The 21,386-nt window shown below is 49.5% G+C and overlaps 1 protein-coding gene across 5 annotated transcripts in view; it reads right to left on the bottom strand.

Annotated features, from left to right (window-relative positions):
• zfhx3b (zinc finger homeobox 3b) overlaps positions 1 to 21,386 on the bottom strand; it is a 394,727-nt gene that overhangs the window by 57,944 nt on the left and 315,397 nt on the right. For all 5 annotated transcript variants that reach the window (XM_064312994.1, XM_064312990.1, XM_064312991.1 and 2 more), the window contains one exon: positions 11,245 to 11,476. In XM_064312994.1, coding sequence (XP_064169064.1) covers positions 11,245 to 11,476 — 232 coding nt within the window. The remainder of the gene's footprint in view (positions 1 to 11,244; positions 11,477 to 21,386) is intronic.

Raw genomic sequence — 21,386 nt, 5'->3', positions numbered from 1 at the left:
GTGTGTCCTTTCCTCTTCACTGTGCAGTCTGTGTGTCCTTTCCTCTTCACTGTGCAGGTCTGTGTGTCCTTTTCTCTTCACTGTGCAGGTCTGTGTCCTTTCCTCTTCACTGTGCAGCCTGTGTGTCCTTTCCTCTTCACTGTGCAGGTCTGTGTGTCCTTTCCTCTTCACTGTGCAGTCTGTGTCCTTTCCTCTTCACTGTGCAGGTCTGGTGAATTGACTCGATATGCCGGCTCCACTGTGTGCTTACTGAGCAGGCAGCGTGAAAATTGACCTTTGCTTGGATTCTAAACACTGGATTATTCATCTTAATGCTTCAAATTGGTCAGGGTAGTTTACTCTGCTAGTTTCTAGCATCCTCCCCACCCCATGTTTTCTTGTGCATCCTTAAAACTCATTTTTAGATACAAGAAAATATGCTTTTCTGAAATTCTGCAAACGATCTTTCCAAGCAGCCCGAAACAATAAAACCATAAAACCAAGTTCAGCAAAGAACTGAAATCACCAGGATATGACTGCATATGCAGTAACCACTTTGTAGATGGTGTGTGAAGAAAAGAAAAAAAGGAAACTCAAAACACATTTGCTTACGTCTACGCAACTTACGGAAGAGAAAGATTTTTTAGCAGCAATAAGCAATACTCTCACCCAAGGTCCTGGAGAAGTACATTAATGTAATGTAAGCAAAGACAGGACATCATAGAAGACATATAGTCTTCTATTTTATCTTGCTATATATGACACCATGTCAGAAACATGGCCAATGCCAGTGATATGATCCATTCTGCTGATGTATACGTTCTGTAGTCAATGTTACCACCATGCCTATGAGGCCATTAACAGATGCAGAACACTGGGCAAAGATGTGAAATAATATATAAGAGGTTTTGCTCTTTAATTTAACATGGATCAATAACCAAAGCTCGCTTCTCTGGCCTGTCTACACAGACTGTGGTTGGGGTAGCATGTCCAGCAGAAGCTTATAAAAGAGCAGTGACAGAGGGAAAAAAAAGAGACAGGCCAGACCAGACAAAAAGACTCTGTCAGGAATATGCCTTCAACTGAAGCAGGAGGGCTGTCATAAATCTCACAGAGTCTAGCGGCAGGAATGTCCCAGTTTGTCAAAAACAAATACCATCTTGTCTCAGGCCGTCACTCTCGGAATCTCCACATCTGGTCAAACAGAGCGGGGCCCTGGCAAAGGCCAAGCCTCCAGCAAATCCAGGCCCCTTCTCCAGAAAACAGGTCATCTCGCACACGGGGCAGGCCCTGAACACACTACCCACAACCCTCAGCGTCGTCACGCTGAAGCCAACGCTCGCACTTTGTTTGGGTCGTGAAGGAATGTTCTCCTGTGGCACCCGGGCACTCAGAAATGGGGACGGAACGTCAGGTTCAATCGATACAAAAAACCGCAAAACTGAGAAACGCAGGTGAGTCCACCAGTCCCGTCGAAGTGGGAGGGAACACAGCACTGACGGCCGTCTGAGTACCGAGACGAGCAAACTTTGAGCACGGGGCCAAGGTTATTTAAGCAGAACGGAAGAGCCAAGAGACGCGAAGCGTCTGTCAGAAAAGAGGAAATGGGTTCCAGAGTGTCTGAGCGGGATCACGCGGTGTGGGGTGTGTGGGGGTGGGGGGGGTGGTGGGGGGGGGGGTGGCAGGGACAGGAAAGCATTGGTGGGGAACCGCTAGATTTGTCCCCGCAAAACCCCCCTGACCGGGGACACGTGCCAGGAAGCGGGCGATGTCACATTGATCACATGCCCGCGGAGTCTTTCTGCCCGCCGCACTCGCTGTGAATAATCAAGCAGCGGCTCGATCGATGGCTGATGACAGGCCTGCAGGTAAAGGTTACAGGCTCCGCTATTGAATTATTTCTCCCGCTTTCTCATCAGAGCCATCTGCTCGCCTGGCTCTAATTGATGGGACGCGGGGCGAAGGGCCCGGTCGCTCTGCCAACACGCGGGTCCCGGCGCCCGCCTGCGTGTGCGCGCCCGGGTTTCACGTTCCACCCACGGCTGCCGCGCATCCGCTCCCTACGCAAATCCCGGCGTCACCGCGCTCATTAGAAGCGGCGTTCAAAAATTAAAACGCGTCTTCCCTTTCAGCCCGCCATTGATTAATCTGCCTTTCGTTTTCCACGGGGCGCTATATATAAGTCTGCAGACAAGATGCATGTTTCATTCAGGGTGATTTTGTTCAACGGCTGCAGAGAGGAAACAGATCTCCTTCAGCTGTGTGTGAGCTCATCCAGAGCACAGATCGTGGCTTTTGATCAGCTTATTCTCTCAGGGACTGGGGGGAGATGGGCTTATTAAAAGAGAAACACTTTCACTGACCGGATTCAAAGTTACAAAACTTTCTTGCTCTCTCTCTCTCTCCCTTTCTCATTCTCACATTGCCTCCTGTCAAGTTACTTCTGACAAGCGAGCAAACTGCTGGTCTGGCTTCGCAAAAATACGGTAACAAGATGCAGCGATCAAAGAGCATTTAAGAATTTATTGGTCCTCATGCCCAGAATACCTGACGTACACAAACAGAGCAATCGATAGTAAATATATCAGAACATACTGACCATGAGATCATAATGCACAACTTGGTGAGGGTCCAAGTCAGCCGCGGAGAATTCTAGAATTTGCTCGCGAAAGAGCGAGATCGCGGCCCTCGGACGTCCGCGAGGAGAGTCGGGGAAGGGGCGGCGCTAATGGGCGTCAGCTGTTGTAGCGGCTGATCTAACGTCTCCGCGCGTGCTTGCGCGGCTTGCCCAGGACGGCCCGAAACATCCGCTGATTGGATTGGATTTAAATAGACACTTGAAAATATTGGTGCATGGTGATTCCAGGCGGTGTGCTGCCATGAGTCACCATGGAGGCCTGTATTACACTAATATTCCCTAAATAAGCAAAGATGGAGCTGGTTCTCTGGGCCTCAGGCCCCCATTACGCCCATTAATATCCAGTGGGGGACCAGACGGCCATGTCCCAGGAAAACACCGACAGCAGGGGGGGGGACGAGAATGGATATTAATATGAGAGAGAGCAAAAAATAACTCAAAATCGCCACCAGAACACAGATTCTGAAGAAGCTTTATGTTAATGGCTCCCTTTCACAATAAATGGAATATGCAAAGAATACAAGGTGTGTTGAGTGCACCTGAAAATAGCCTTTGCACATACTCCGTCGACAACACAGCACATTGGATCCCGCATATCGCACATTGGACGCCGCATATCAACCCAAATCTCACAAATTCCCCCTTTGCCATCTAGATCACGCGAGTACTGTGGCCATTGTAACTTCACAGAGTTTAAATGAAACGACTAGACTCGAGGAACTGCAGAGTTCGCCAGGTTGGAACCACAGACGTATATCACCACTTTCTCTTGGCCGTCATCGCAGACGGACGGCTCTCATGTTTTTTTTTTTTTTCGTTTTTCCACAGCCTGGCACTCAGAAGGCAGTGTTACGGCATTCTTCCGGGCCTTTCCACAGCCTGCAACTCGGCACCTTAACCACCAAGTTTCTGACCCGCTCCGCAAATTACCGTCAGAGCTCCGGGGTCCATAAATAGAACTCATTAGCACATTTGGTAAGTACAAATGAGATGACTCCCGCTTGATGGACTGTCTATCTTTTGTATCGGCTTTCAAGAGAGTGTCTTGTAATGACAGGAGAGGGAAACCAATATTATAATGTGCTCCCTTCTCCCATCTCTCCTGTCTGTGACGTACCGCAAGGGCTCGAAATGAAGGATGAAGGATTCTAAAATATTCTCGGAGACGAGTTCAGACAGCCTTTCTCTTACTCAGATGTAAAATGTGTGTGTGTGCGGGTATATAAGTGTGTGTGCGAGAATGTGTGCAGTCAGGTGCACAATTAAAGTTTCTTGTCAATTCTGACCGTGCACACTGTAAAAATGGCTCTCACAGTTGACACCTTGCAGCTCTTTCTGTACCACAGTAAAAATAGTAATGATGGCTTCCTCTTAGGGCAGCACTAGAGTACATGCCTGGTTTTACCCTGGCAGTCAGGGCAGCCAGAGGACACACAATCCCACTCTCTGTGCTTTGGGGTACAGTAACAGAGGATGAAAAATTCTCAGAAAATCCCAGAATAGAATCAGGCATTGTTGGTGAATTTTGCTATAACGGTAATTTTGGTAGGAATTCATACAGCACGTGTGTATAAACCAGAGGAGGAAAAAGAGGCTTCCTCGTCTAAGTTCGGGAGACGTGGCGCAACGAAACCTCTGCAGCGCTCGCAAGCGGAAAATCTATAAAGCCGTCATTTCAACTTTTCAATAAAGAGGCGACTTCTCATTGTTTCAAAATGAAAGGTAATGTATTTATGAGATTGCCGGCAGATTGCTGGTCTGCAGCTCGAGTCGCACGCAAATCGAGCAATTTCCTCTCCGCCTCTGCCCTACGGCCAGGGATTATGGGACGGTTCTGACAGAGCCTCCCCCGTCCCCGCCCGCCCGCCCCCTCTCACACTTCTCCACACCAGAGGGCACCGGCGCAATAAAAAATGCTTTATGAAAATAATACACACAAATGCCTGGATTTCCAACGCCCTGCCTGGACTTGGACATGAGGTCGCGTGGATGGTCAGATGGAAATGGGGAGGTGGGGGGGGGGGATATATTGGGGTGTATTTGGGGGCTGTAATATCCTCTTTCTGAGAAGGCTTACTTTGCGTTTTAACAAGCGCGGAAAAAGACGGCATTCCTAGAATAGCGGCCGGCCTGAGCTCATCCCGGCCCTCCCCCCCGTCAGCGCTGCCGCGGCAACCGCGGAAACCGTGGACACAGACGGCCCGGCTCACCCGGGCTTTCATCTGGGCACTTATTTGCTTTCATTCCAGCAAACCTGTAATAAAGCAGACGCCGTTCGAAAGGATGGAGATAATCCGGGAAGGTAAATCCCTTTATTGATCCGGAGTAGGCCAGGTCTCCTCTGGACCTTCGGGGCAGTCTCCAGACGAGGGCAGAGGGCCCGTCCTGCTGCAGAGGCATCAGCCGGCCAAATCGCCAGCGCGCAGTCTGGGACCTCTTTAAACCGACAACATTTTATGGCTGTGGATTTTTTCTGCCAAATATTCAGTCTAATTATTATGCAATCGACTCGAAAGAGGGCGGAGGGTGTCTATAAATGTGGCTATAAGGACATGTGGCTTCTCTGAAGACATCTGCTTCGCTTAAATTGAGAATTTTTGGTGTGGCAGGTAGAATTACGCATCAAACAGCGATCAGCGTTCTCCTGCGTGATTGGAGGAAAAGGGGCTGCTTTTAAGCCACTCAAGTGGAACGCTCATTCCTTTTTTATTCACACCGGAGTCTGCATAGAGAAATTCCATGCATTTCTTTTTTTGGCCTTAACGCAAACAACCTCACACTGCTACCAACGGGCAGAGTCCGCCCGTGACAAAGCGCTAGGTGTTCATTTCAGAGGTCGACTCCAGTTCGGTGTCCCAATAAAAGGGTCGGTGAACTCTGCCGAGGGTCCCTGACCCGTGAGGCCGAGGGGCTGGGCCCGCGGTGGCGAGCGTCCCGTCCCGTCCCAGCCCGCCCTCCGCCCCCCCGGTTTTGGGCGCGGTGAGACGAGGGAGACAATGAGCGGCATCTGCTGTCACAGACGGAGACCTCCTCCTTCGGGCAGGAGCCGCGCGGTCACAGCCCGCTGATCAAGGGAGCGCAGGCAGGCAGGCGAGCGATATGCTACGGTGAGGGCTAATCCACAGGCCGGGGGGGGGGGGGGGGGGGGAACCTGCTCGCTCCCCCCCCTGTCTCTGACACTGCCGGCCACCCCTCTGAACCTCAAAGCCTGCGCACTTCCACACACGCAGCCTAAATAACAGCAGAGAGGAGAGGACAGGAACTCAGCCCTTACAGCGTTTCAGCTCAGAAGCAAGCACTGGAGGCTGAAAACATTTGCTAGTGAAATATCTTTTACAGTAGCGAACAAGCTACATATTCAAATGAGGTAATTACTGTAATTTTGCAGATGTGCATTTCTCGGAACAAAGCATTTGTTTCTTTTTAAATGACTTGGGTGACTGAAGTGGAATTTTCCTTCAAAGGGTAAAATGAAGTTGCATCAGGGGGCACACAAGGCCCCATGGGATGTAGTTTACACTCCCCTGCTTTTGATTGTGAAACCCTGCTAATTTAATTCAACATATTTCCTAAAGCATTACCTCATACTGCGTCGTAACCATAAAAAAAGTAACTTTACACAAATTATTTAAAAAGTAACTTCGCTACAGAACAACAAGTTGAGCAGTTTGGGTTGGGCCAGAACTGGTCCACTGGCACGGAGGACACAGACCCAGTGTTGCTGGGTGTTCCTCAGAGCGCAGGGGGTTAAAGGGAGCCCGACGGAAAGGAAAGCCAAAGAGCAACGTGCTCAAGAAGCACATTTTCAGGGGGTGAAGAATTAAGACAATGCCTGCCTTTCATCCCCGCGTCGGTCTAATTGGATGGGAAATTCATCTCTGCCCTTTTAACTGCTGCATGTGAGCGGGGTGGGGGGGGGGGGGGGTGTGAGCCGTGTGGCACTGTGCCCAGCCCCCGTCGCCAGTGCCCGCCCACTTCCGCTTCTCCACAAATGGCTTTTCACTGGGCCTGGCACACGGGTCAGCGCAGGCTGCCATGGGGACGGCGGCGGTCGAGCTGGGCAGGTTCGCGCAGTCGCTTCCAACGGAAACTCACGGCACACAGCTAGCGCTACAATATCAGAGCCCGCGACAGCGATAACGTAAGCAAAGTGAGGAGGAATGTCAGTCTCGATTATCATAAACACTGTAAAGATTAGAAGCGCACATCCACTTACTAAAAATACAACTGCTAAAATAATCCTGCTCATTAATTTCTTTTCCTTTTCTTTTTTTTTTTTTGATTAGAGCTCACAGCAGAAAAAGACAAATAGTTCGGGCAACGGCTCAAAACTTGCAACCATCATTATTTTCCCTTGAAAAAAAGGTTCTAACGAAACTTTCACAAATAACTTTTTACAAATTACTGGCAAATGAAATCTGACAGCTTTCAGGCTTGAGTACGTAACAACACTCTCTTAGGTGTAGGCAGAATTAATGTGATGCCTTTAAAGTTGTGCATATATAGCTTGTTGTGCACTGCTTTGTGATACCATTGTATTTCCAAATTCCTTCCACAGTCACTGTTCCATAAAGAAATTAACTTAAGTTTCTAAAGTTTCAAAGGAGGAAACTTAAGTTTCAGAGGAGTCAGCATATCCCCATCATAAAATAAGTTTTATGTGTGTGTTTCCAGAAAACAAAAACCTCTCTCTACCAATTCAGAGGATGCAAATAATATTACAAAATGTTATAAATACTATCAATTCTCGAACCACCACCAATTGAGAAATCTTGTATATATACAGTATGTCCATCTATACCTCAGTCCAGGCTATTGAAGGTTTCCGCCCAAGTGCGACAGCAGAAGAGACAATTCAATCTAAACACGTTTAATGCTGAACTCCAGCACGCCTGCGGTTTCAGTGTTGCTGCTACCCTCCTACGGTGCTGACCCCATGAAACAGTGGTAAAAACTGCTGAGGTCATAAGAAGGGACGTAGAGAGGAGGTGAATAAGGAGAGAGGGGGAGAGAGAGAGAGAGAGAGAGAGGGGGGGGGGGCTGGTGCTGGAGGGGAGCCTGGCTCCATTAGAGCGACGTAGCCCAGGCACCTTGCTCCAGGGGCAGCACAGCAGCAGTCAGGGGAATTACTGCCTAGCTGACCCAGAAATCCAAGGCCAGCTTTGTTTTAACAAGCAGGGGAACCTTTTACCACTTTTGCAACTGCGCCTCGACCACAAGAAAGGACCCAGTGCCTCAGAAGAACAAGCAGGGAGGAAATTAAATACTACACCAGGAGAGAAGGGTTCAGCTGTGCGTGTGGGGTGGGAGGTTTGGGGCTGGAGGTAAGTGTGTGTGTTTGGGTGTGTGTGTGTGTGTGTGTGTGGTGTGTGGGGGCAGGGGGGGCAGGGGGGGGCAGGGGGGTCAGCTTCTGGGAGTGGAACCAGGCATTAGGGGGAGTGAGCATGAGGCAGAGTGCGAGCAGTGGGGGGGGGGGGGGGGGGTCGCGAGAGTTCAGAATCTGCAGCAGTCGGTGTTTGCTGATGAAGAGGTATGTTCATTATCACAGTAATTCAATCAAGATGCCCGCGCAGAACGAAAAAGGCCGACATTCTTTATTACACACACCATTTCATTTAACAGACCTTTTAAATATATATATGGGGAGGGTGGGGGGGGGCGGTAAAAAAGAGCTAACCCCCTTCTAAATGAGCTGTGGCTTGTTTTCAGGCAGCTTTTGGTTTGCGCCAAGTCTTTTCCTGGCAATAGGCGGGAGTCTACATATGTAACACTATCAATCAGGCCTTCAGCGGAGCAGCGAGGGCCGCGCAGTCTGGTAAACAAAGCGTCACAGGCTGTTAGGGGAGCGCTTCCTTTTAAAGCCCCGGCACCTCTGACGAGCGCGAGCGCCGCGGCGCTGCGTTTTAACGAGGACGAGAGTCCGGCAACGCCAGGACTGGAACGGTAGCGCTTTTCAGCGCACTTCAATTTCCGACTCCCCCGAAAAACACCCTAGAACAGGAGCGGCTCCAACCCTCCTGAAGCCTCCCGGTCCCTAATCGAATCTTCACGGATGCTTCACTTTCCCGATCAAAATCTGAATCGACCTCGTTTCGTTTCTGGGGATTGGAAGCGCTACCTCAAAACAGGAAATGACATCACTGAAGCTGCCCCCTCCCCCCCCCATCATGCAGAGGGGGACCTGAACTGATGGTGAAGTTGGAGACAGCAGCACCATATTAACAAATGCATTAATCTGAGAAATCTTTGATTTTTATATAATAAGTTTTTACACTTTTCAGTTTGTCATTTGTCTGCGAGCACACACCACTGAACGGTGGTGAGCACACCGGGCGTTGGGAGGACAACCCCTGGTCTGTGTTTGTGGAAACAGAACCGCATGCTCCAGTTTCCACTGCGGCAGGCCATTACCTCACCTACAGATGGCCAGCCTCGCGCTGCTGCTGTTTGCAAACATGCACATCCATTAGCGCACATCAAAGGCTACGAGGCTAGAAAATATACACAACATCAACTAAAAAAAGAAAAAAGGAGCTTTGCTTTGGGAACCGCACCGCAGTAGATTCCACTCACACACAGCCCCCCCCCCGCCCCCCCGCACGCACACACACACACACACACACACACTTAAGTGGGACCGCCCCTTGCCTCCGCATGCTCACTTGTCCACTGCACTACAGTCATTAACATATTTGGAGTGCAGCGAGCAGAAAGCTTAATTGTCCTTAATTGCTCGACTAAATACGTTCTCTAATGATTTGCCTCAGATCTGTGACTGGCTTCTGCGTGATTTCCCAGCCGCCGGCTTCATTATCCCTGGCTCCGCGGAACAAAGCGTCTTCAGAGGCTGGTTTTTTTTTTTTTTACATAACACAGGGAGCGGGGCGCGCGGGCTCACGGGGGCCACACAATGGCGGCCCATTGTCAGGGTGCCCAGGCGGGGGGCAGGAGTCAGGGTAATTAGAAAACCAAATACGCGCGCAGGCACAAAGTGCTAATTGACCGGGCCTCGCTCTTTTTAATCACTCTCTAACTGAGGGCCAGCCCCTCTTTTTCCTCTCCTCCCTTGTTGTTGTTGTTGTTGTGATTGTCGCTGTATTTCCTCCCTTCCTCCGCCTCAGCAGCGTCCCTGAATGCGTCTTTAACGGCCGGACGGCGGAGGCCTGCGCCGTCATTCGGAGCCCTGGCGGGAGGCCGAACGGCGGCACTGGCTGCAGGCCGCCGTCCAAAGCCTGTCAGATCTACACTCCTCTCCCCCTCGCGTAGCCAAGCAGGCTATTTCACAGTTTACCGTCAAAGTCACGCGTAAACAAATCCTAGAAGCCACATTCACAAAGCAGTTAAAATGTATCTGAAAAAGATAAGAAGTGTACCTCACCTACCGTTTTCCATTTCAATTCACATTGTGGTCACAAGAAGTCAAAAACTACCAACAGTTTAGTAGAACAGTGGCTTTCATTTACCGATTAAACCTTACATTTGAATTAAAATACATGTTTATGTGGATGTTCATGTTCACTCCTATGGTGTGTGTTTGTGTGTGTGTGAAAGACAGTTCTATGCTGCAATCTCTCTCATTCACAACCGTATCAGGGAACTAGCCAATCACCAGCTCCGGAGGCTAAATTTCTGAGTGAAATCAGACGCAACAACAAACTCTGCCCACATTCCCTCCATTATTTCCTCTGTTTCCTTTGTGTGTGTTTGCGTCAGGGTCACTGTGGAGGCTGTGTGCTGCTTTGCACCCTTTGTCGAGCCAACAGGAGATGAGGCACAGCTATTCTCTGCACCAGTTTTAAACTAAGACCCAGGGAAGCCAAATGAAGCTACTTTTATATTTCTACAGGGCGTACAGCAACATGCAAATAACCCACTGAAAAAGGCTAGGGTTGGGCAACTGCCAGACTTTCCCTCGAGTGCTAGTGTTTAATCTGTTTTTTTTTTTTAATACACTGCTCTAAAAGATCACAAATGTGTTCGTGTTAATTAATTATGCAGAGGATAAAGCGTTATGCATGTAGCCATCACTCAGTTATTAATACCGTTAAACACTGAGAAGTGAAGGTATACTGACCCATCACCCCTTCTCTGGGAAGTAGTAGACAGATGGAGACACGTTAGGGTAGGCTACACTGATCCTGTATATGAGTGGGCTAAGTGTGGATGTGTGAAGTACACTGGTCTTGTGTGTGAGCCAGTGTGTGTTTGTGTAAGTAGTCAGCCCTGGTCCTGTGTGTGTCTGTGTCACTGTAAAGCACACTCATCCTGTGTGTGAGCCAGTGTGTGTTTGTGTAAGCATAGAGCCCTGTCCCTGGGTGTGTGTGTGTGTATGCGCATGTGCGTGTGTGTCTGTGTCACTGTAATGTACACAGTGCTGTGTGTGAGCCAGTGTGTGTCTGTGTAAGTATAGAGCCCTGTCCCTGGGTGTGTGTGTGTGTATGTGCGTGTGTGTCTGTATCACTGTAATGTACACAGTGCTGTGTGTGAGCCAGTGTGTGTCTGCGTAAGTATAGAGCCCTGTCCCTGTGTGTGTGTGTGCGTATCACAGTAAAGTACACTGATGGGAACAGCGTGGGTGAAGTGAAGTATTTGGACGGGCTGTGAGACGGGGCGCTCCCCGCACTTACCCGCGTCGGCGGAGGGGCATTTTCGGATGGTGAAGATGGCGCTGAGCTCCTCCTCTTCCTCGGGCAGGCCCTTCTGCAGCCGCTGCAGCTTGCGCAGGCTCTCGCCGCGCTGGTGCTTCATGGAGCGCACGTGCTGGATCAGGTTGAGCTTGGCCTTGGTGGAGTAGCTGCACAGGCTGCAGTGGTAGCAGCAGGCCTCCCCCTCCACTGCGCTCTCGTGCTGCTGCAGGTGCTGGGGAGAGGGCGGGAGAGAGAGAGCGCCGTTTTAACCGCTGAGAGACAGCCTGGCAGCGCCGACTCGCCATCGCTCCCCCCGCTTCGCAAATGAGCAAATCAATGAGCAGTCGCGGCAGTGTTGTTAAACACGCCACCTCCTTTCCGCCAGATCCTTCTCTTTTTTTTTTGTGACTCTGACGAGGTTGTGTCTGTATAACTCAACTAACGAGAAGCAGAGTGGGCAACAGTGAGGTCTCAGGGGTACTGGGTGCGTGCATTTGGGGAAGGGGGGGGACATGAGGGGGGGTCCCCAGAGCACACTGTTTTCCGGACGGAAGGCAGCATTGATCTCCTTCACTCTAGAGAAGCTGGTTGTCTCTTCCTGTGGCTCTCAAAAGGAAACTCCAAACATCTGCCTGTTTCACGCATGGGATGCTAAATATTGATCAGGTCGAGTCAAATCCCCCCTTCACAGTGACTGGGCGTGTGTGGCGGGGGAAAGGACATTCTGAGACAACACGGTGCATTCTCCAGCAGGCTTCACGCTGAAGAGCCACACTCAGAGCACAGGAGGCTATCGGCAAGAGAACCATCACCTCGTCCTTCTGACTGTCAGCCGCCATCTTCACCAGACACACCGAAACGCTCTCCACCTTCACCAAACACACCAAGCTACTCGCCCACACACCGAGCTACTCACCCCCTCACCAAACACACGGAGATACTCACCCCCGCCTCACCAAGCACGTTGAAACACTAACCCCAACCTCCATCGAAAAACTGACACTCTCACCCCGCAAATAAAGCACCAAGACAAAACTATTGAGAAAGTAACCAATAAAACCTCCCATACCCACACGGATGAACTCATAAGGCGAACTGTAAAAAAAAAAACTACCTTTGACTATAAGTACCATTTCAGGAAAGACAATTATATATCATTCATGGCACCCTATTCATCACATAACACATCTGGTTTACAGAATAGTTTTCAATGGTTATTACTGGCTCTGGAAAGCCTCTGGCTGGAATGCTCGGAGCACAATTATGAATTCTTAAGTGCAGTAGGCCTGTGCCACCAAAAGCCGCTTTTCTTTCCCCCACATTCACACAGCTGAAATGCCCTAATGAAATAACAACATACTTCTCTTTGTTTCATTAACCGACAATTATGAATGCAGACACGGGAGGTGACGGAGGGGAAAACCTCTCGCTCTTTCTCCGTACAAAACACGCATTTTCTCCCACCGAGAACCCTTACTCTCCCATGCAGACCACCCCCACAGTCTAACAAAGGTCAGGCAAAACAAATGGATTCATTAAGAATGCCTGAAACAAGCTGCTGGCCCTCCAGCTCCTGGAGCCAACGCGTCCTAGATTGCTCTGAATTGCAAAATGGCAACATTTGATTTTTAACAACGTTAAATCTGCATCAGGTGTTGACGGAAGAGGGGGAAAAACATGCGATGCTCCCCCAAAATAATATCCTTTTCGCCCAATATTTAATTTTCTGGCAATATTGCTATAGAGGTTTCAGGGCAATTACGTTCCATTCGCTGCAGGATCGCATTTCTCATTTCTGCTCCGCAAACACCTAAACCGTACATTAGGAATGCGTTTCCAGGAATAGGAGTTTTTGCAAACCCCACCGCTCTGCCTAACAGAGTTATGGGCCGATTTTAAATGGATCTGTCTTCCTCCTCGCTCTCAGGCTGGCCGCCGCTGGACGCTCTCCACAGCGTAATTGAATAGGTGCTGCTGAATTCTCCTCCCCTTCCTGCTAACGCACATTACGCCACGGTCCAGGTACGACAAACTGCGACAGAAAGACTTTCAAAAGAGCAAAACACACACGTTACGCGCACACAGACAAAAATACATATGAACGCACACGCTTAGACTGATCTGAGGAGGGCCATACTGCGTTTAATTGGAACAGATGTTCAAAAATCCAGATTTTTTTCCCCGCATATGAAGTAAGCGTGCGGAAAGACCCCATGAAAAACTGCACGGGATGACACCTGACCTAAACTTCAAAGCCTGTCATAGGACGGGGGTGGGGGGGGGATCATGGGAGTTTTAAAGCTCACCATAAAACAGACGGATTTACACAGGAGTTAACCTGAGATGGCTGGCCCAGGCACAGCCGTACATCACGCGTCACGTGACCACGCTGCGCCTGCTGACCCGGCTCGAACGAGGCCCGCGATCCCCGCCTCCCGCTTCTCCAGCCCTCCGCCCCGTCACCAAAAGGCTACGCTGTTCTCCAAAAACCAATGCAGGATGATGCCTCAACATTAAGCAAGCTTCACCCCCTTACTCTCCCCACTCCCACCTCTCCCCCTCCAAACCCCTTAGACCACTGCACTGACAATGGCAGCGAGAGAGTCTGAGATATGAGGCACACGGTCTCTGGACAGAAACATCATTAGGTCGCCGCTATTAGCTTCACCCATTTAGTTCTGAATATGGAAATTCTAAATGGTAACACAGAGCTGGAAAGGATTACAGCGCAGCCATTACAGAATGGCCGACGGGGCCACTCAGTCAGGCAGTACATGTGAGACCCCCGTCTACAACGGACCACATTTTCCACGTTAAAAAACATACCTTAGGAGCGCAAGCCTGAATGTGAGAGGCAATAATGGATGAGACAGCCCATATTCCCTGTCTCTTCCCTGTGATCCCGAAGCTCCGGCCTGATAAATCACCTCCAACTGGCGCGCAGGAATTCTGCGGCCTAATGAAAAAGGCATGTCGGGAGGTGGGAGGGGCTCGCCGGGGTGTTGCCGTGGAGCCGAGACTCTCCGCCGGGACACGCCCCGCGCAGCTGCCGCGGGGCCCCTGATAGGGCGAGGGCCGGCCCCCGCAGTCACCCCACCGCCGAATGGCGACAGCACCAAAACAATCGGATTCAAATTTTATGAAAATGAATGCAGAAGGGTTTTATTGCGGCGTGGCTGAGATACCTGCAGAAAACCAGGAGCCACGGAGAGGTGCGCGGCCTTTCTCTCAACCGCACGTGAGGGAGCGCCATTTTGCTTTCTCACAGAGACTGAATCCCTCCCTCCCGTCGGGGAGGAGAGCTCCTTCCTCCGAGCTCTGCTGTGAAGAGAACCGGGGAGGGAGGGGCGGTGCCTGGCCATCCCTCCAATCGACCCGAGGCTGCATTCACGCCAACTCAAACTGACGATGTGCGCGCATCAATTTGGACACCCACCACCACTGCATAGCGATACGCACTCTCGCCCACTTTAAAAGGGTGTAAAATGTGCCTCCATTATGAGGACAAACGTGGCCGGGAGACCACAGCGAACGTGGAAATGGCGGTGCCTCTCATTTGCAGGATGGTGGGGAATCGCTAGGCCAGCAAGCAGCCAGCGGCCCCCTTGGGGGGTGGGGGGGGGGCTCCACCGAGACGGGCGAGGGGAGCGCGCGGCACCCAGGCGCATGCGCCGACTCTCTGATCAGGCCCCGATTTCCACCATTCAATTTGGCAGCGCTGTTAATATAAAGTTAATGCATTAAAATGGATGGCTATCCACAGGCTGAATGGCTATCAATTCTCAGAGAGCAGCCAAAATCCCTGGGTGAGCCGGCCAGCCGGCGTATTGCTTTGTAATTATCCCAGTGATTCTCGGCACTTAGCGGTGAAGCCCAGCGCTTCCCGGATCCCGCCTGCGAGAGAACTCAATGCCAGCGGCAGGGGAGTGACAGGCAGCTGGGGGGGGGGGCGGGGGGTGAGGAAGGAACCTACAGCACCGCAGACACAAACCAAACTGGGAGGGGGGGGGGGGGCAAAGGTGAACAGACCCATGAAAATAGCATTTGATGAAACCTACTTCTAAAAACAGCTTACATTTTATAAATTTGCAATGGAGGTAGCTGGTGGGATTGTACTCAAACGCCTTTGCTTTAATAAGATGAAGGAACGAGGATGAGGTTTATTTTACGTCTGTAAATAATGTCAAGAACTCTCTGTTACAAAGAGTTGGTGATACATTTCATTAAATGAAATATTTTTCAGCCTTTTTAAAATTATATTCTAAAAACATGTGATTTGTTCACCTGTACTGGGAAGACACATCTCATCCTGACTGCACACGAGTATTTCAGGTGTGAAAGCCCTTGTGTGTGTGTGTGTGGGAGGGGGGGGGGGAAGAGTGACCAAGCTGACTCACGCAGCCTGACCCATGATGTTTAGTGCTGAGGCCTTGTTAAAACAGGCCTCGGGATTCCCCCTGAACGCCGGGCAGACTGAACGCTTACAGCACGCAGCCAGCAGCCTGCCTGCGATTCCCCGGCCCCTGCAGCAGCTGGGAGCGCGGTAGCCGTGCGCTGGATGCCAAGTTCGCCGGCTGGTTCGAATTAGCCGCCGCATGTGGTGACATGCCCAGACTGCGGCCTGAGAGACTCGCCTCTCTCTGCTCCCAACCGCCCCGACCCACGCCGCCCACTGCCTCACACACCGGGGCTAAAGTGTCCTGCTTCTCCCCCCCCCCACTTTCTCCTCCGCTGGACAAGCACACCTCACTTAGTGACAAAGAAGATGGCCGCTTATTTTTAGCTTTAACAATGATCAATTTAAACGCTACAATAACAGACTGAGCCTGTTTGTGCGAGACTGGCCTCATTAAAAAGGAAAGAGCTCCTCCACAGAAGGAAACAAAGTTTGTGGAGACGGATGAGCGTATCTGGCCTCAGAGACAGATGAAGAAGCGAGTCTCGGTGGCCAGTGGAGGGCGAGGCCACAGAGGGCCTGGGGGGGGGGGGCTTCTCCTGACCGGCTCAGCCGTAACTACTTTGCTTCGGTTTAACATTAAATAATGCAATAATTATTGAATTCCTTTCCAATAACTAAGGTACTGGAATGTAAAGTATAGATGCTTAATTGGAGGGAAAAGGCGATCAATGCAGGTGGTCATTTGGCATGCTCATTTGTGCGCGTGTATGCACGCGTGTGCATGTGTGCGTATGTAAGCGGGGGGTGGGCGGTGACAAGCAGTTAAATAATGTGTTCTCTCCACACCTCACAAAGGAAGAGATGGCTAATCCCCGCTTTGATAATGTTCCTGGCCTCTAAAGAATGGCCCTCAATCAACTCTGATCAATGTGTCCACATAATTTATGGACCAAGTCACTCTGGCAACAAATAGGCAACTTTGAGATCAATGCCCCGCACGGCGATAACAATATTTGGATAAACACAGGCACAAACACATTATGTGCACTTTTAATGGGAGCCAGATAAACACATTTCCCTTTAATGAGCTGAGCTGCTGCTCTTGCCATGCACAGCCAATGACTTTGAAATGGGCAGGAAATGATGTCGAGTCCGGAAAAAAATATTCATCGCCTGACGTTGCTGTCCTCTCTGGGCGCCTAATTAACAGTTTAGCCTCCTGGTGCTTTTATGAATGTCAGCCACAGAACACAGCAAACCGCCAATAAAGCAGTGCAATATCTCTGCCAGTAGGAGGCGATAGCTGCAGGGGCGAAAGGGCCATGCTACCCAGCTGTTTGCTCGGTCTGGGACATCTGGGCTGCCTGCATTCCATCTGCATGCAGAGTCTGGACTTAGAGGAGGGCAAAACCGGACCCACCATGACCTTCCTTCCCAGAATACTCTAGGGCAGTCTCTCGACAATGTTTGCCATTTTTAAGAGGCAAGACATTTTTGGCGGTGCGGTACGCTGGTTAAGGAACTGGGCTTGCAACCCTAATGTAACAGGATGGATTCTGAGGTAGAACACTGCAATTGTACCCTTGAGTAAGGTACTTCACCAGATTTGCTTCATTATATATCCTGCTTTACAAAGTTTTACTATGTAAAAATGTAAAACAATCTATTATGGGTGGCTTTAGAATGGCTTCTTAAGATACATGGTTTATTGTGGCCATACAATTTCAGCAATGATGGCAATGATGTGGATATTTCACCAAAAGTGCCAGTGTTGGTGCAACAGATCACCTCACCAAAGTGACTGAGCTTAGACATCTCTCAGCACTCCCATTTGTCTCCGGCCAGCCAGACAACGGCAGAACGGTCTTGTGGGTAGGCAGTATGGGCTAGACACCCCGTCAGAGAAGTGCGGGTGTGGGGGCAGATGGGCGGGGGGGGGCGATGGGTTGAAATGGGGGAACGGCGTTTTTACAATGATTAATATGGCCATTGAAAATTAAATTCAGCACATGAGCATTACCAAAACGCTATTAGTCTCTGACAACACTCCCTTATGTCCAAGTAGGACGCTACGCTACAAACTTTTTTTTTTTTGGTTTACTATTGGTGTACTATAATGCAACGGAAAATGAATGATTACATACTTGCAGGGGGAATGCTGAAAGTGTCAGCAGAACCTCCATGACTCAAATGTGTCCTCCTCCAAAGCACTTTCAGCACACATCGTTGTGCGATTTGGATACTCCTCCAATGAATGCACCGCATCAGTGACACAAATGCAAAGTTGCCTTCATTTGCCTTTATAATTCTCAACCATTCCCGGGATCCCAGAGTGACTAATGGACACTGAACTACTGGGTGTGAATCTAAATCTAAGATGTACAGTACATAAATGATTGGAGGGCTGTGCCTTCCATGTAGACCAGCAACCTTTGTGTCCAGTCCTGTAGCTGCAAAGCTGTCGCCAAACCCCTGAGAAAGATGCAAATACGACACGGAGGGCTCTGACTACAGCCTCGTCAGGCTTGTATTGTCTGGCTTATAGCTCCGCTGTTCCCAGTTTGGGTGCATAAATATTTAATTATAACATAACTGGTTGCTACTTCAGGCTAGGCAACAAGGCTGTTAAAGTTTTTTTTCTTATATAAAATTCAGTATGCAGTAACTGAGCTGAAGTTGATTATTTAACACGGGCAGTCTGGGGAATGCTCTGAACTGGCAGCCCCCTTGTGCCCAACACAACCATGCCACACTAGCCAACTAATTACACACACTGATCATGGTTCTGCGCAAATGTAAATATTTAACATATTCTTTAAAGGAGATTTAAATATCACCACTGTGCCTGCAAAGGGGCGCTTGGGGTGGGGGCCTTCTTAAAATGCAAATGAAAATTCAAAAGGGGTGGGGGGCGCACTGCAATTTGTGTTGCAGTATACACAGCCGTTGACTAATTTGCATACATGATATGCATATATATTACAAACCTAGTTGGTGGGACTGGACTCAACCACCTCTTTACTGAATCCCTAAACCTGTTCTCCCCGGTCCGCACAAAAACACGCGGAACCCAGAAAAGCACTCTTCTCTTCAGAAAACATGTTTTTCGTGCATTTTTCATAGCTTTCCTGTTCCATAAAAATATAATAAAATAAAAACTAAAAATAACATTTAAAATGTCCCTCCCTGTCTACTGCTGAGTTTGAAAGCAACAAAAGGTAATTTACACTTTGCTGCAAGGTTTCCATAGAAGTTTATTAGAGGAGCTCAAACGAACAGTTCTGGTGTGATTCCCGGGTATTTTTGAGTTTGATTACTTCTCTCCCTTTTCTGCGTACATTTACAGCATACTAAATGTGAATAAACCAGAGGGCACAGGGCAGGGGTGACCCAAACAGGCTGGTTTACCTCAGCCCTTTAGTGTCAGCCATCTTTGAAAACCTTTAAGCCAAGAACGGGCTTCTCATTTTCCCCCGGCTGCTTCTGCGGTTCCCCCCATGTTAACAGAGCCAGCCGCTGCATCTTCACGGAGTGGAAGATCTGCTTTTAAAAAACTGCAAATATCTGCCCTGCAGCGCGGCTTGTCTTGCCCCTGAGCAAGTCATGAATTTGAAATTCCCTTTTTTAAGACCTGGCCTCTAACCGCGGTCCAAAGGGAGCGCGTGCACTTGCGCTGAAAAGCAGAGCCGGTCCCAGGGCGCCAACAACCCTCAGAAACCCCAAACCTTCTGCTCGCGGCCCGGCCTCAGCTATGCCCCTGGGTCCACCCAGCACAGCACTTTTATGAGGTCATTCCGCTGTGCCTTCTCATTACCGATAAAAAAAACAAAAAAAAAAAAAACTTCACTTTCCATAAAAAAGGAAACAAAGTGCTCATTGATCAGGGCGATCAATGGCAGATCAATAACCTAAACCCTCATCATTCCAACCGCAGCATAATTACAGCTGAGATATGATCGTCATCACAAAAATCAAACCCAGGCCGGGCTAATTGGAGATGGGCTACTGCTTTAGTCACGCCATCCGCTTTACGGGCCTCTGAAAGACCTCGGCATCCGAAAATAACCTCCGCAGCCATTAGCCTCAATGTCATCACCAGTCATTGTCCTAGATGGCCAGTTGGGGGCAGCTAATAGAGGACAGAGCAACCTCCAGCACAAGAAAGCCTTCCGCCTCTTTTTTTTTTAACGTAAATTACACAAGCAGGTTATAAGATCACATTTAGCATTTTTTAAGTAGGAAAACCTGCTATTTTAATTTACCAACGTTTTGGAAGAGTGCTCCTGTCTTTTGATTCAATGCTGGCCTTGCTGTCTGCATTTACATTACATTCATATAATAAATGAATGAGCAAATTAACGAATTCCTGCTCTTCACAAAGAGCACTGGCACAGATGAGCAGCTCCTTAGAGCAGTGGAGGGCACAGGGTGCACAGGGCACCACAGAAACGCAGGGCATCACTGCCCACACACTCAGAGCACAGTGCACACCAGACACTGTTACTTTCTGCAGTCATATTCACTTTACCCCATATTGCCTTGGAAGCATACATGTGACTTGGCCATGATATCACACATTTATTCTGAAAAGAACAAAATGATACTTTGAAATACACAAAAATCACATTTTTGCTCTGTTTCAGATTTTTGTAAACCACTTTGCTTACACTGCGAGTACAGACAGAGGGGAGAGAGAGGTTTGGCAGAGGCAGGAGTTAAAGCGCATGTAGTTTTTTTTAAACCACCTTTCCTGCTCTCTCTCTCTCTCTCCCTCTCCAGCATTCTCCTCCAAAGAGCCGGGGGCGCCATGCTTGTAAAGAAACCACAGCCCTTTGAGTGCTTCTTGTATTTACAAACGGAGGTATGTTGGAATCAAAGGAGTTACCACATGACATAACTCACATTAAACAGTCAGCGGATAGAAAATTTATAGAGTGGATCCGAGTTGGGAGGAGCACGCAGGAACGCTGCGATTGTTTAATTACGCTCTCCCTGCAGAAAAGTAGAACTTACCTAGAACAGGGGGACTGCCCGAGAGCGTGCTGCAGCCAGCCGCTCACCGACGCCGCCCCCCCTCCCCTCCCCGCACGCTCAGCTTCCTCCCACAGGCACAGGCAGGCTTTCCCAGGTGCACAGCGCCATCCCCTTCCCTGCTCCCGCTTCCTGTTCCTCCCCTCGTCACTCCTGAGCAGACTCCCTTGCTTTTCTTCTTCCCTCACTCAAACTCTCTTCATTTCACCTTCTATCTCTCTGTCTCTCTCTCTCTCTCTCTCTCTCTGTCTCCCTCTGTCTCACTCGCTCTTCCTACAAGTAAGTTAATGGCAAACCCACACAGCGTAACTCCCGAAGTCTCCTCCTGTTCTTGTTAAAACAAACTGCTCTCCTGCTGCCCCCCCCCCCCCTCGCCCCCCTCGCCGGCCCAATCGCACCTCAGTTTTTATTTCACCCTCATCAGCAGGGGAACTAAAAATAAGTGATGAATGGAACATGATATTTTAAAGTCTTATCTGTTCTTACAAGGGAATAATGGGGTAGTAAATCCTGCAGATCTCTCCAAAATGGATTAATCAACACATGCGCACAATCAAATAAAGGATTAATAAAGTCCCTGGCCCTCAGCTGGACAGCTACCCCAAAACAATCAGTAATAATTATTTGCACTTATGAGGCTAAAACTTTGTCTGCTCCATTTTTCCATCAGCTTCCTGATGTTCCTGTACTTATGTGACATGTTCGTACACCT

This window comes from Anguilla rostrata, chromosome 16 (assembly GCF_018555375.3).
Source record: "Anguilla rostrata isolate EN2019 chromosome 16, ASM1855537v3, whole genome shotgun sequence".
Lineage (NCBI taxonomy): Eukaryota > Metazoa > Chordata > Actinopteri > Anguilliformes > Anguillidae > Anguilla > Anguilla rostrata.
This window is presented reverse-complemented; position numbering and strand designations above follow the sequence as displayed.